Consider the following 16021-nt stretch of genomic DNA (forward strand, 5'->3'; position numbering starts at 1 on the left):
TATGTCTCATCTTAAAACACTCCACATATTCTCTATGGAATATGAAAGGTTTGCTGTCATTCAGGCGCGCTGAAGCCATTTTCATTTGTGTTTTTGGGGAGTTTAGCCAAGATCCATCCAAAAGTTAGTGTTCATTTATCCTTGTTTTGAGACTGCGACATTAGGTTTAAAGGTTTCTAATTGAACGCACCACAGCTTCCTGGGCCGATAGAGGGATTTCTAGGATATGTGAAACTATTGCTGTGTGTTTTTGTGTCCACTAGATGGCGCTTGGGGTCCGGCCAGGTTCCTAATGTGCTCCCTGTCGGAGGAAAGCCGCCGCACAGGACTGTTTTTTTTCTTTTCTTTTTTCTGAAAAACTAAACCGCAGCAGTGAAAATATAGACTATGCTGACACGCATGACTGACCATGAGTTTTTAGGAGCTTCATATAGACGTAGACATGACTCTTAGCAGTCAAACCTCAACTTCTTGGGCTACCTTAGCAACTTAAAGGGAACTCGATGCAGATTTTTTTTTTTTCATAAAATAAATTACTCTTGACTTTATGAGGACGAAAATTTTTCCGTCCGAACTTCATGTGCCTGTTAAAATGCGTTTCTTCCCAGCTTTCGCCGTGCTTTTCTTCTTTACATACGGCCTGTCCGAAGCTGCGCGCCCGGAAAAATGCGGCTCCCGGTGCGACGTGAGCTCCTGTCCGAGCCCCAGCTGTCCCGGCGGGTACGTCCCGGACAAGTGCGGCTGCTGCCTGGTGTGTTCGCCGCGGGAGGGGGACCCTTGCGGCCGCAAGAACGACCTCCCGTGCGGGGACGGCCTAGAGTGCAAGACGCTCTCCGCTTCCGATGCGGGGAAGCGGCGGGGCTCGTCCAGAGGGGTTTGCCGGTGTAAGCAGGACCACGAAGTGTGCGGCAGCGACGGGAAGACGTACGGAAACGTTTGCAAGCTGAAAGCTGCCAGTCGGAGAGCCGTGCAGAAAGGGAGAGCAGCAGTGAGCCAAGCGCACAAAGGACCGTGTTCGACTCCGGACCCAGGTAGGACCGCAGAGATAAATATGCAACGTTTAAAAACTTTTAAGTGATTTTTTTTTTTAATATACGGTCTCATAACACTACTGCAACATTGTTATTGATTTATCCTGAAAATACCGAAAAATAACCAATTTTAAGACGGTTTCAACAAAAAAATGTTGTATCAGATGCAAAAAACAGCGACTTAGAACAAACATTAATAAAAATTAATTTAAACGCTATTGTAGCTATGCAAACAAAAAGTACCAGAGAAGAAGGAAAAGAAAGTTTATATGTTTTTTTGTTGTTGTTGTTTTTTCATGGTCACGTTCTGATTCCAGGAGAACATGGAAATCACTGTACTTGTGCAGAAAGGATTTTACTGTTTCTGCCTGTTTTACTCCTCTTCTGGTGTAATTCAGATGTTTCCAGTGGGGGAGAGCTGGAGGGTCAGTTTAACACCTGACCTTTTCACTGAGGAATCATTCTGTTGTCATAGGTGCTGAATGTGGCTAAGTAATGTCTGCCTCTAGTATCCTTAGTAACAACAAGTTGAGGACTCCTCTTCCTTAGCCTCATAGATCTAGTTTTTAGAAGAATTTCACAGTTTCACTCTTTAGGCCACAAAGTGTGCAGTATTGCTGCTCTACATGAGGATGGAAAGCAGCTGGATATTTGGATTTGTTTTCTTTACATTAAATGTCATAGTAGAATTTTAATTGACATTCATGAATACTGTAAAAGTGTTAACTGGTTTAAATTGTTTTCAGAAATGTCACCAGATTTGCCATAAAACTCGTGTCTAATGAAATGCAACTCTCACCACTAATCTCATGTTTTTTATCTCATGTTTTTGAGATGTCTGCTTATGTTTCTTCACAGTTTAAGATAAGAAAATACATTCAAAACCACAAAAGTTTCTCTTTGTAGAGGTTTGATATATTTAAATTAAACATACCATATGGCAACTTTCTTTTTTTTTGCCAGTTTTGCTAATGTGCAAATATGTTTTCTTATCATCCTGTAGCCTGAATGGTTACAGGATGGTATTCATATCTGGCGGCATTCATACTCCCTGAATTCGTCCATAACGTGTCGTACTACAACCAGAAACTCCAATGCCTCCCCTTTTGGATTTTATTCAGTTGTTCAATAATAACTTGTTAATATTGGAAATAGGCTTCAAAGAGGCAGAGCAGGACCACAGAGCAAAGAGAAATTCAAACCATTTCTTCCATCAGTCATAGTGAGGAAGGATCATATTCTCAACTCCAGCTCCTCTCTGCCCGGCTTTCTAACCGTACAGCTAGACAGAGATTTACAGAAGAACAGAAAAAGCAAATGAGGTGGCTGTGACACGTCAAAATATAAAAAGGGTTGTGAGTATTTTTACAAGGAGGTGTATGGATGGGGATGGTGTGACTTGTGTTTGCTGTCCTTTCTCTGTATTAATGCAGCTGGTTTGCTCATGTCGGCGCAGGTCGTTCTCTCACCCGTCCCAGCAGCCCTCGATACAAGTTCAACTTCATCGCCGATGTCGTGGAGAAAATAGCTCCTGCTGTTGTCCACATCGAACTGTTTGTCAGGTGTGAAATGTGTGAGTGTGTGTGAAGTACAGAGCTGGATGTTGAACCAAATGCTCCCTACAGATCCATCCAACTTGCCCCATTCTTTTGCTGTGGTGTAGTTTGAACTTACTTTAGCTCTTCAAGTGTAGCCCACTTCACAAGCTGCATCAACGTGCACTCAGAGGACGACTTGAGAAAACCAGTTCAATTCTGTTCTTCCGTTTCTCTCCAGACATCCTCTGTTTGGTCGCCACGTGCGTCTGTCCAGCGGGTCCGGTTTCATTGTGACTCACTCAGGTGTGATTGTGACCAACGCTCATGTGGTAACCACCACCGGCACGGTGACCGGGAGGCCGCAGCTGCGGGTCCAGCTCCACGATGGAGACGCATACGAGGCTGCGGTCAGGGATGTAGACAGGAAGGCAGACATAGCGACCATCAAGATCAATCCACAGGTCAGAGCGACTCTATGGATTCTTCTGGTCTTTTCTTTCTGGTTATTAAATGAGCCAACGTGAAACATCCTGACACACCTGTGTGACAATTTGTAGAGTCTTCCTGCTAGACATTCAGAAAGCTAGCGGAAATACTTTGATAAACACTAACTCTGTGACTCACAGATACAACGCTGATGTGCGTATTCTCACACCCGCATCCCAAATTCTTGGGCTGCTTTGTTAGCTTGAAAGTTTTCCTCTTTCTTTACTCCCCTATAGTATGATTTATTCATTTTTCTTACTTTGTTTTTCAGCTCCACATGTGTTTTCCTGACATCTATTTTCCACTCTGTTGTGTTTGCATTTATATGTGGACGTTCCTGTGGGAGCAGAAGAAGCTTCCTGTCCTGTCTTTGGGCAGTTCGGCTGATCTGAGACCAGGGGAGTTTGTGGTTGCCATCGGTAGCCCCTTCGCCCTGCAGAACACGGTGACAACAGGCATCGTCAGCACGGCTCAGAGAGACGGCAAAGAGCTGGGCATCAAGGACTCAGACATGGACTACATCCAGACTGACGCCATTATCAATGTGAGAACATTAACAGACTCATATACCTCTAATTGGAAGAAGCATGTTATTCAAATTTTCAGATTTCCTTAAACCTAACTCTGCCAGGGACAGCAGCCATTTTGGGCTTGGATGTATGACAAAGAAATAATGATTAAGACCAGGCTTTTTATGTTTGCATTTTTTTGTTCTACTTTGCATCTACATTCAACAAGTATGGCAACTCTGGAGGACCTCTTGTGAACTTGGTAAGTTATATTTTTGTGACCTATATTTTATGGGGTTTTAGTAAAAATCTTATGACAGTGGTGATTTTTTTTTTTGCCATAGCAAAATATCACAGTGTGTTTTCTTTTAAATATATTTTAAATATGACCTGACTGCTATCGGGACCCTTTGCTATTGAGAAATGATTGCTTGTCGAAGGCGTGGACTTTGTTAAAGTTTGAAAGGTTACACAATCGCTAACGTTTATCCATGACATATGTAATACGCCAGCCCGACGCCAAGAAACGTACCAGAAATTGTCTGCGACATGAACAGCCATCCTCCACTTCAAAGAGAGAAGTGCCGATCCAAACAAGATGGCTGTCAATGTTAATTCAATATTTGGAGGCGTGGCCAACATGGACTGAACAGTTCGATCACTTCCTCCGCTGCCATTCCTAAAACGACTGGCAGACTACAATTCTAAAACATTGCAGAAAATCAATGTCATCATTCACAACTTCTCCTTCTGTTCGCTGATTCATCCGGGCGAAATTCTTCTCAGGAAATCCAAGTGAATAGGAGAAAGCCCAGATGAAGCACTGTAGGGAGTTAAGAATCGAGCAGAATTGGTGGGACAGCAAAGGCCGGGCTAGGTTGGTTTTTTAACGCAAAACTCCCTCCTTTCCTGAGTTTTGAACATTTCTGATGCCTGACTAATTTATGGGCCAAAGTTAAGTGGATTAGCAAACTCAATCTAGTAGATTGGACTTACTGTCCAATACCATAAATACTTTCGGAAGTAAGTCTAATACTGTATTGGACTTACTGTAGGATTTTGTGATCCTGGTCAAAAGAGATTTTGACCAGGATCACATCACTGGATTCCAAGACAATGTATATTTTAAAGAGCTGGGGGTTGATTCAGCAACATGTGCACAGTAATTTAGATGCATTGTCTTGCAGGATGGCGAGGTCATAGGCATTAATACTCTGAAAGTGACTGCAGGAATCTCCTTCGCCATCCCCTCAGATAGGATCAGTCACTTCCTCACAGAGTCACAGACCAAATATAGCAAAGGTGAGAGTCTTAAGTTGATAACGATGGATTTCTTTATAAGACAAAAGTTGTTCAATCGACAAGTATCCACTACTTGTCGATTGAAGTAGTTAATCTCACACCAACTGTTGCTTATGTGACAGAGAAGACCCGACTGCAGAGAAGACGCATGGAGGAGCCTCAATCTGACACAGGTGAAAACTGCTAATGATGAAAACATGATGATATAAAATCGTTTTCTTTTTAAATAATAAATGTAGCACTTTTCTGTTTGTTTCAGAAACAAAGAAGTACTTTTTAGGCATCAGGATGATAACAATCACCAAAGTGTGAGTTAAGAACAAAAACACACTGAAGGTTGGGTAAGAACAGACTTGTTTTGTTTCGTGTTGATGGGCTTTTTTTGTGCCTCAGTTTAATGGCAGAGCTGAAACTTCAAGATCCGGACTTCCCTGAAGTCAGCAGTGGCATTTTAGTGCAGCAGGTCATCCCTAAAAGTCCTGCTGAGAGGTATGAACACACACCCTCTAATGAATACACAGTTCCTTATAGCTCTTTATATTACTTGCTATAAAATATTCAGACCTCTGAGATTAAACTATCTCGGGATATTTTGAAACGAAGAACTGTAAATCTATCAGGTTAAGGATTACTATGTTTCACATAGTAAATCTAGGGTAATTTCACCCTTTGAGCTTTTTCGCCTATTGTCACATTACATCTATAAACTTCAATATACTTTATTGGGATAATATCATCACCTTCATAGCATAATGGCCAAAGTTATTTTTCTCCAAAACAGATTTTGGCAAAAGAATCACCACCCCTTTATGTCCAAAAATGTTTTAGGCAAGAGAAAAACAATTTTAGCAAAAAAAAAGACTTTGGCCATTATTTTAGGATGGTGAGGACATGTATAACATAATATATATATATCACTTGAAGTAGACTGATACACAGTTGTACTTGTTTTTTCTACAAACAAAATTAGGAAAAGTGTAACGACATGTGTGTTCAGCCACTTTTTCTCTAATACCCATAAATACTTTCAGAAATTAATTACTTAAATGGTTGTTTTGTAATATTTGTAAAAATCCAGCTGGTCTGTGAAGTTTAAGTTTAAGGGTTTTTACTTTTGTAAGGCAACATAAGTGGCACATATCTTGGTAGAAAGATTAATGACAAGAGTTATGTCCTTTTGTTTTGAACAGTGGAGGCATTCGGGCAGGTGACGTTATAGTGAAGCTAGACGGACACCCAGTGCGCACCACTGAAGACATCCACCAAGCTCTGCAGAGCGATCTGCCGCTCCTGCTTGAGATTCGCAGAGGAAACAACGACTTACTGTTCAACGTGCGCCCTCAGCTGCTGGGGCATTGAAAAATGGGACGGGACTTTATTTTTCAGTTAGAGCAGTCCGGTGAGAAGAGTGAAGATCTCAATCGATGTGCAGCATTTTCGGGAAATACTGCAAGCGAGCAACTTTTCCAGATGCATTGATGTCTATTGTTTTTGATTTTTACTTTCAAAATGTTTGTTTTGATTTATATGCAGTGTCATGTAAAAGTATTCATACTCCTTGGACTTTCTCATATTTTGTCATGTTACAGCAACTGATTTTAATTTATTGTTGTTCAGTCTCACATCTTTTGCAACCATAACCCAATTTTATACCAACATTGCCTTTATTTAAGATATTTTCTCACCAGGTTTCCTGTCCCTGCTCAAGAATAGTCGTCCCAAAGCATAATCTTGCCACCATCTTGCTTCAGCATGATAATGTCGCACTCAGTGTGACTTTACTTTTCTTCTGCGCACAGTATTTTTTTTTTGTTAATTAAAAAGTTTCAGTCTCATCTGACCAGGCTTGTAACAAACTGCAATAAGGACTTTTATGGCTTTCTTACAACAATGTTTTTTTTTCTTACTATAAAGGCCAAATTTAAGCCCCTCCCACCCCCGTTGATGATAACACCATTTTGATTTTAACATATTAGCAACTTTATCCCTAAAATGATACAAAGCTGTATTCTGTTTACTTGTCAGTGATCTATGGAGGCAACTGGTTGCCCTAATACTTAGAGGTATTAGCATTAGCAGAAAAATGAAAAACTGAAGGCTATGTTTAATTTTCTTTCCACTTCGCAATTTAAAACCCAGCATGTTGATCTATCACTAAAATAAAATGCACTGAAGTTATTTAATATGTGAAAATTCAGGAGGTGTGAATACTTTCGCAAGGCCGTTTTCATTTTGACAAGTACTGTATGGTTCAATACTCATGGTGCTGCTGCTGAGTGAAATGTGCTACACTTTATAATGAGGATGCTTTAGGGAAAAAAAGAAGCTTTTTAATCTGTGTCAGGGCAGCGGTGTGTGTTTTTCTGTCTGGTGTGCCGGACACCAGCTGCAAACTCGGTTCCACTGTTTATGTCTTCTCAGTCCTCCTCCTTCCTCCCTGGTTTGGAAAGGCACTCTGTTAATTTAAACAAATCTTAGCTACCATATTATAAAAACAGTACTTATACACATACAAGGAAAAGTCCTGGCAAAGTCATTTTTATTATGTCATGTGGAGGAAATGATCTGGCAGAACATCTTAAGTCCTTAAACCCACAGAAGCTGAAATTGTATCAGGGTTGTTTGGTTTAGAATATTAAAGAAATCAAACTTATTCATCTTGATATACCCAGTTAAATCTGGTTTAAAATACAACCCAAGAAGACATGTTCATAGATGGTAACAGTTTTTCTCCACATTAAGCTGAATGAGATGGTGATCTTACTTAAAGTGTACTGGCACCTGTGCAGTTCACTGCCGGAAAGATAATCTTTCTGACCCATTTGAACAAAACTGGTTCACATAACAGTGGTGGCTGTAGCTATGCCAGCAAAAGGGGAAAGAAAAAGAAAAGGTCATTTGTTACTGCTCCGTAGATGCAGTCCTTGGACATCATATTTGTGGGTGAGTTTGTGTTGAGGGGGAAAAAAGAGCAATCCTACATCCTTGGGTTAGGGAGTGGACGCAGCTCTTTATCCATATAAAGACAAAACTGCCCATTCAAGCCGTGTCCCTGAGCTCACATTATATATATAACACACTCACTTAACTGCGGCGAAGTACCAGTGTCCATGATATAAAAAAATTACAGGTATGTGTTCTGTTTATACCGCGGATGAGGCCAGACTTTGCCAAAAGATAAACATTTAACGTAGTGCCATCTACAGGCCACTTGCGAAACAAATATGTTTTTTAGCTGCTTGTTTTCAAATTTGGCCACTAGATGGCGCGTTGGGAATAAAGATGAGCTCCTGACGTGGCAATTTGTCCATTTAGACGCTGGGCACAAAATGCTCAGATTCAATAGAAGCAGCAATTGATCAGATGTTGGACTGGACAGTATCAGCAGTTAAAGTAAAATATAGTTCATGAGAGGGTCTAAATGCTTTAATTAATAGAAAAGAAACTTCAACGGTGAGGGAAAAATATTGATACCCCTCACAGATTTAGGTTTAAAGACATCTTTTAATTTTGACAAGTTTATTCTAACAAGAAGCAGTATTGATGTTGCTAGTTCACTCTAATAAACCTCTGAAGCCTTCGCATAACAGCTGCATTAGTACTCAGAATAAATTGCACCCGGGTGGAAGCCATGTCATGAATACGTGACTTTTGGCTGCACTTTTAATGGTTGTTTTGTTTATTTTTATGAAGATTTTAAAAACTATTCATTCATTTCTTTCTGCTTATTATTTTACAGGACAACTTGTAGTCATGGACTCCATAAATCTGTGTTTATGGAGGAGAGGCGACGAGAGAGTAAGCGTTTCTAAAGTTTACTAGTTCAGTATTAGTCTAATGAACAGGGACGATGTGCAAAAAGCATTAATAAAAGATGCTTTACACCAGATTTAGCTGAAGCTAATTTCCATCTGTAGCAAACCGCACCGTAAACGAGAGGAAGAATGCTTCACAGAGCCTCACAGTTATGGAGCACAGATCAGAGAGGAAAGAATCATTTAGACACATAATCACAACTGATGTCATTGCACAGTTTACCAATAACTTCGCCACTGCAAGTTTTCTTAATACAATGAGGCCCTAAAAGTGACCATAAAAAATGACCAATAATATTTTGTCAAAGGAATTTTTGTTATTACGATTTTCTAAATGAAGCGGTGCACACAATCCCACTGGTGTTTAGTCAGATTATACCTTAAAATGACCTTAACCTTTCTTTTTTTTCCCCATTCTCCTCTAAATTGCAATGCATGAAAGAGAAAACACAAAAATAACTCCAGAGGTTATGCCGGACAGCGTCCAGATTTCAAGATGTGGTCAGCCGACATCTGAAGATAGTTCCTCCTGTGCATATTTCTTACTTACATGGTGCCAAATAGTTTTTTAAGCTAAATCGTGTCAGTGAAACTAACATCATGGAGAATGTTTATGATTCCAATCATTTTATTATTTCTCCTTGCTATAGTAACAACAGAGCGGAACAAAGTTTATGCAACACCATCATCCGTCACGACCCTTGACCTAGCAAGATGACGCTAGCTGTACAAACTGACTAGTGATCCAGGAAACTGAATTGATGTTCAAGGATCAGACAACTTTTGCAATCCACCAAAGGGCATCTTCACCGATAATCCAAGATCTGTTTGGTTGCTCAGTTATTTAACTGGTGAAATGCCATAGTTGTTTAATGAAAAAAAAAAAAAAACTAACTTGAACTATAAATGAGGTGTAGGACACAGAGAGCGGCATGCAAAGGGGAGTCTTGCTGCAGTGTCTCATTTCTCTGAAAGACGGAGAAGTTCCAGACCGAATCTCAGTAAAAAAACAAATTCGTGCTTTCAGTGGAATTCATGGAATTTCAGACCTCGTTAAATCTCAAAGAAGAACAAAGAAAAAGACTACGTAGCCTGGGGAAAGCATATATTACTGCAAGATTCCCTGAAGTAGCTGTCACTGACAGTCTTGTGTTGCAAGTCCAGCTTTGCCCCTTAATGTGAGATAGAATCAAATTTGAAAATGAAGACAGAAGGTAGAGATTTGAGCAAAAACAGTGATTGTGAGGACAAATGGCTGTGCCAAGCTTTGTCCAATAGTCAAGGCGGTGAGAGGTGTGATGATGATATTATGCAGCAGGATAGTGTGGGCTGAGGCTTTGTGCAGATAGAGATCTAGAAACTTTGGCCGGTTTGAATTTCATCTCCTCCTTTCACCATGTGCTGCACACAGTAGCTCTGATCAGCAAAGCGGTGAGTCATTTGGGGAGAGTATTATTCCAGACAGATGGAAGTAGTTAGGGCCTGTGTAACTGTAACGCCTTCACTAAATCGAATTCTTGTTTTTTTTTTTTATCCAAGCTGTCTGAGGCGCTGCAGCAGTAGCATATGTCCGATGAGTAGTCTGTGACTTTAATGGTGCAGCAGCCTGAGTGACTTACTGCCACTTCACTGGCTGATTAACTCTTGAAATATTTTTCTCAGTCAGCAAACTCCTTTTATTCTCTTTAATTTTATTCAGTTCAACTCATTTTTATTTATATAGCACGTTTAAGACACAGCTATGACTTTTACGAGCTCGTAAAAGTAACATTTGTAACATTCGTAGCACTTTTATTTAGCATGGCTGCATCTGAACCAGCTTTACTCTTAACTACTTTCCCCAGAATCTACCCTCCACATGGAGGCCTGTTCTTCAGACATGGTTACAAAGATGAAATATTATAACAATATTATGAATCTAAAGTAATATCAATGTCAATGTACCCATAGGCCAGGCACTTCACCCCAAAAACCTACCAATCGGCTCGCATCAACATGTAAATGTGTTGGTTTGTGAGTGCCAGTGGGTGAATGTGCCTCTAGTGTGAAGCTCCTTGACTGATCAGTATGACTACAAAAAGTGGCATTCTGTCCTTTTACCATCAACAAAACTGGGAAAAAAGATACGTAGTACATTAAAAGACAGGTACAGGCAGTCAGTAAGATAGATGGCTGTGTAAAAAGACTGAAGGTAATTAACTATAAGCCCTCTTAACAGTTTGGTTTTTGTCTCGGATTTGAAGGCGCGGGGGGAATTAAGGTTCGTTACCCAGCCAGAGAACGGGAGCCAGGAGACGTAAAGCGCTGCCCCCTATTCTGGATCTGAAAAATGTTGGAATGAAAAGCAGAGCGGCAGTGTTACTGTGGGACTACGCAGAATAATGAGCTGTTTTCAGATGGAGCTACCGAGAACTCTGTGTTAATCAGAACAATGGACTCTTAGACTAACACGTGGCTGGTTTACCTGTCAGCATCCCGGCTTCTGGTTGAACTGTAACTGTTTTTAATGACTTGTGCAGGCATCCAACTAAAATAGAATTGCACCAATCCTGTCTGCTATTGTTTTGTATTGAAACGTCAGAGCATGGTTCCTATTTTAAACATAACTTTTATATCAAATTATTTTTATGACTTGGTTTTCGTGCAAGGTGAAACATAAATCTTTGTCAAGCATGACTCTGGGGTTCTTTATAGATGCCTTCTGTTTAACCTGAACTTATGAAAAGGAAATTACAAGTTATTGTTTTTACATCCTTGAGACAACACTCTAACTTCAGTGTGTATAAGAGCAGAGCTAGCCCAGCGTTGTATGGGCCACAGACTGGTTCTGATTGGGGGCCGTTCAGCTGCCATTGCTATCCACAGCCCAGCAGATACCTCCATGTTTGAATATTTCTGGAATATGTTTTTATCACACCTAATAACATTGTTTATAGCTGGAACGTTATAAACTTATCACACAATTTCTTAAATTGATTGAATTTACACCCAAATGTGTGTTTCTACTCTCCAGTAAGTCATGGTTTTATATGTTAAGCTGAAAATTATTTGTATTCCTGACAGATTTAGGTTAGAGTACTGTAGTCTTTTACTGACTCCAAGTTCTTTGTTCTGACTGGAAGTAATATTAATGTTTTGGGGTTTTGACTTGAATCTGATTGGCAGTCAGTGGATGGAGCTAAAGATTAGGGTGATGGGAAGGAGTTCATCCAACATAAAAGACTTGAAGTTCATCAATAAAGTTAATTGTTTAAACATCAAAAAGAGATGTGGCAATAAATATTGCAAATTGTATATATGGTTGTAGCATTTAAATAAAAACATAATTCTTTTTAACATTTTTGTATTGTCTTTTGGGAGACCCATATCCAGTTTTCTACCAGTAACAGAGTTTTATAGAGCAAAGAATTTTATATTGAAATCGGCCAGAGGTTTGAATAATTTGGGGCTAAACTGTATTTATAGAACATGTAAAAAATTGATTTTAGAAAGTTTGATCTTCTGGAGCTCAGACAGACTGAGACTTAAAATCATCAGGCACAATGGTCCATTTATGAAAGTGTTACTGAAACAGACGACTATCACTGTGTGGACAAATCTGCTTCTAAGACAGAGACAGGGTTGGTGTGAAAAAAGAGAATAATTTTAAATGACTAAAAAAACGAGCAGCTTTGTGAGATTGAAAGAGCACATGACATGTTTATATGTCCAGCATTTGACTGTAGTGAAAGAGGGATAGAAACAAATAGTTCAAAGATGAAGAGTATTAACTCATTTTGTTTCTGTGTTTCCTCAGCTTCCAGTTTTATCAGTGCTCACATCAGCCTCATTGCAAATGCAAAAGGTACATTTATCTGTCAGGATTTGGTCAACAACTCTGGCTTCAAAAGTTTGAGTATTTGATTTACACTCATCAAGTCTTGTAGAACAGAATACCATATGAAAAAATAAAAAAAAACACATCTGTTAGCTATTACTGCTATTGTAAAATTTAATTGTTGTTTTTATTGTTCCCGATTAGTCAAGGTTCACATAAATAATTTGCCATTTGGGGTTTGTAGGCAGCCTCTTTGTCTGGACTTCATGGACGTTGCTGCATGTTTCTGCCCTAGAGGTTCAATATTCTGAAAGGTTTACTCTGACTTGGGGTTTCACTCAAACTAACCAAGTGGTTTAACATTCAAAACTTATGCTTTATTTCCTAAGTCAAACTTTAGCAAAAGAAAAAAAAACGTGGGACAGGAAAGAAAGTCAGATGGGACTCATAATGGACGTGAATCACATTTTCCAAGGAAAACATAAGTAGTATGAAAATGTTCTCACAGATGAGTAAAATCCAGTTGTACAACATAAAGAACATAAAAGCTGAAGAACACCAACGACTGAAGACCAAGTTTGAGACCATTGATGTAGAACAGGGGTCTCAAACTCCAGTCCTCGAGGGCCGCTGTCCTGCAACTTTTAGATGTGCCTCTGCTACACCACCTGAATAGAATAATTAGGTCATTAAGGCTCTGGAGAACTGATCTACACAAGGAGGAGGCAATTAAGCCATTTCATTCCACTGTTTTGTTACCTGTGGCACATCTGAAAACTGCAGGACAGCGGCCCTCGAGGACTGGAGTTTGAGACCATTGATGTAGAACAAGGCGCTCTGGTGAGACGAGACCCAAGTTGAGCTTTTTTTTTTGACCTCGATGTTGATCCCTGAAAAGCTCTCATTGAACATCACCCAACGCAGACTGTGGTCACAATGGAACATGGAACTATAGAGATTCTGATAGATCTCTATACGATCCCATAGAGCTCTATAGAGATACCAGCATGAAAACAGAAGTTTTGAAAAGTGAAAGTTTTAAGATCTGATGAAAACATAGACCCAGAGTTACAATGGAGGGATTTAAATCAAAGTATATTCATGTGTCAAGGCCTTAACCCTAACAAGAATCTGTGGAAAGACTTGATTGATGTTCACAGAGGCTAGCTGAAGTTATTTTACCAACAATGCACCGTGATTTCAGTGTCTCCATGTTCAAAGCTGGTGGAGTCTGGAGAAACGCACATCACTTGTTGCAGAGAGAGTCAAAATGATATTTTAACCCGTACAATTACATAATCACAACCTATATGTTTAACAGAGAAAATTGTAAAAGAGAAAATCCTGCTACATTTGGCTAGAATTGCAGGGCTAGAGTGGCGGTGGCCACGCTGAGATACTCATTTTCATGTTGGCGGATCAGGAGGCTGGAGACAAAGGAGATGCTGAGCAGGTTTATTAAAAAAAAAAGACAGTGAGTCAGACAACAACACAAAGCTGAGGTCATTTGGAGTGTCTCACATTCCATCAATAATGAACCCCGTCAAGACTCCTGCTTGCCAAATCTTCACATGATCCAACAAAACTCTTAATTTAGGAAAATTACTTTTGGATTTGAATTGGGAGTTTTCTACATGCTGGGAGATAGTAAACAATCTTTTGTCAATCTAATGAATGTCCAAATACAGCCACAGTATGTGTGACAGAGACTAAAACCAGAAAACGTTTGTTTCTTCTGGCAGGCAGCCAGCTCACTCCCTCCCTTTTGTCTTTTTCTGTCCCAGCCTGCCACATTTCCCCTCATGTCCTCCTCTTTCTTACACAACCGTTGCGTCTGTGGGTCTTGAATAATACAGCTACATTTTTCACATCTTGTGACCTCTGTGTGGGTGGAGTGTGTGCTCACATTGGCAATATGACAGCCAGTACATGTGCTGATGAATTTCATGTGGGTGTGTTGTTATGTGTGTTTCTCAGCCTTAGTGCTTGAAGGAACAGGCTAATTGGCTTGTGTTGCAGCTATAAAGTTGACTCAATCTTTTAATGAGGATAACGGCCGCTGTGACCAAACTAGAGGTCCAGATTTTTGCAGACTGAGGACACATACACACCTTCAAGGAGTGATACAATATTAGGTTTTGAACGGTAGCATATGCTGCATAAAAATACACACAACCATATCTTTCTATCTGTTTTGACATCAAATCAGGCCAAACTGATCAAATACGCTAAAACTCTAATCATTTCTTTTTGCTAGCTGCTTCAATGAGGAGGGGCAAACGTCTTGAAAGATATTTAGTCGTTTTCTGCTAATGTAGAGGTTTACGTTGTGTTTCTTAAAATTGCCTTTAAACCGAATGACTTGGGTAAATCATTTTCCATAACCTTCTTAGTTTATCTGTAAAATTTGCTGAAATTCCTACAGGTGTAACTGAGTCATGGTTTGTTAGCTAGTTTTACATTTCAGATCTGCACACAAATTTTCCAAGCGACTGAAATCGGGACTTTGTGATGGTCACTCCAAAACATTGACTTTGTTGTCCTTCAGCCTCTCTTTAGCTAATCCTAAGTTCATTTTTTAAATACATTTGTGCTCTTTAGCATTTCCACATAATGCGCTTTCCTCATGATGCCATTAATTTTGTGAAGTGTACCAGTGAATCATCTGCAGTGTTGAATGAATAAATTCCAACTCTGATTTTATTAATTAGTTCCTCATTTTATGCATTATAAGAGCAACACTTGATCACCCTGACAGATTTTTTCCCACTGTGAGTCTCTGAAGTCGGTGGTGATGACACAGTAGGGCATTTATCTTTATTAGGAGCTGACAGGACATAAACCCGCCTAATTAATTGTTTTTAAGTACCGGTAATATAACAGGATAATGTCAGTTTAGCATTTTCCAGCCAAATGATTAAAGAGCTAGACAGAGTACTAGTGTCTTTGACAGGATTAATAGGAACATCTGGAAGACACATTTGAAATTAAAAAAGAAGCTTAGCCAAAAAAACACTGGAACTGTAATCTTCAATAATTGAGAAGAAGGGAACCACATGTTCTCTACCGCTCTGGGAGTCCAAGCAAAACCTAGAGCAAGTAAACAACGTCAACACCAAGCTCTTCTTTGGGCTTCTAGGACAGCAGCAACCCCAAAAAGAGTATGATTTGAATGCTGGATTCCTCAGGTATGGCTGAACGAATAAAAAAAAATTATATATATATGTACAGTATATATATATACTGTATATATACTGTATATATATACAGTATATATATATGTATATTATATATATATATATATATATATATATATATATAAAACTACTAGTAGTTTGTTTTTTTATTTGTTTGTTTTTTATCAGGGTGCTTTATTTTAAATGTTTAGACTTGGAGCACCACATAGTACAGTCCAAAAGAAATTAAACATTTTTCATTTGAAACAATGTACTGAGGAGTATGTTTTCCATATTTTCTAAATTTAAATAATAATTGGTTTCAACAAACAGGAAGCCAAATGGCT

The 16021-nt window shown here is 39.4% G+C and overlaps 1 protein-coding gene across 1 annotated transcript; it reads left to right on the plus strand.

Moving 5' to 3' along the window:
- The first annotated feature begins 87 nt into the window (after positions 1-87).
- Positions 88-7519, plus strand: htra3a (HtrA serine peptidase 3a). Its single transcript, XM_032563081.1, has 10 exons — positions 88-1031; positions 2488-2593; positions 2808-3030; positions 3405-3599; positions 3794-3826; positions 4752-4866; positions 4989-5039; positions 5126-5174; positions 5260-5355; positions 6057-7519. The coding sequence occupies exons 1-10, from the start codon at positions 548-550 to the stop codon at positions 6223-6225; spliced, it is 1521 nt and encodes a 506-aa protein (XP_032418972.1). The 5' UTR covers positions 88-547; the 3' UTR covers positions 6226-7519.
- Positions 7520-16021: the final 8502 nt, after the last annotated feature.

This window comes from Xiphophorus hellerii, chromosome 5 (genome assembly GCF_003331165.1).
Source record: "Xiphophorus hellerii strain 12219 chromosome 5, Xiphophorus_hellerii-4.1, whole genome shotgun sequence".
Classification (NCBI taxonomy): Eukaryota; Metazoa; Chordata; class Actinopteri; order Cyprinodontiformes; family Poeciliidae; genus Xiphophorus; species Xiphophorus hellerii.

Bases quoted from the DNA above. Each gene is read 5' to 3' on its own strand.
- htra3a (XM_032563081.1), top strand. From the start codon at position 548: ATGAGGACGAAAATTTTTCCGTCCGAACTTCATGTGCCTGTTAAAATG. The intron at 3,827-4,751 runs GTAAGTTATATT...ATTGTCTTGCAG, and splicing joins GAGGACCTCTTGTGAACTTG to GATGGCGAGGTCATAGGCAT. The intron at 5,356-6,056 runs GTATGAACACAC...TGTTTTGAACAG, and splicing joins CCTAAAAGTCCTGCTGAGAG to TGGAGGCATTCGGGCAGGTG.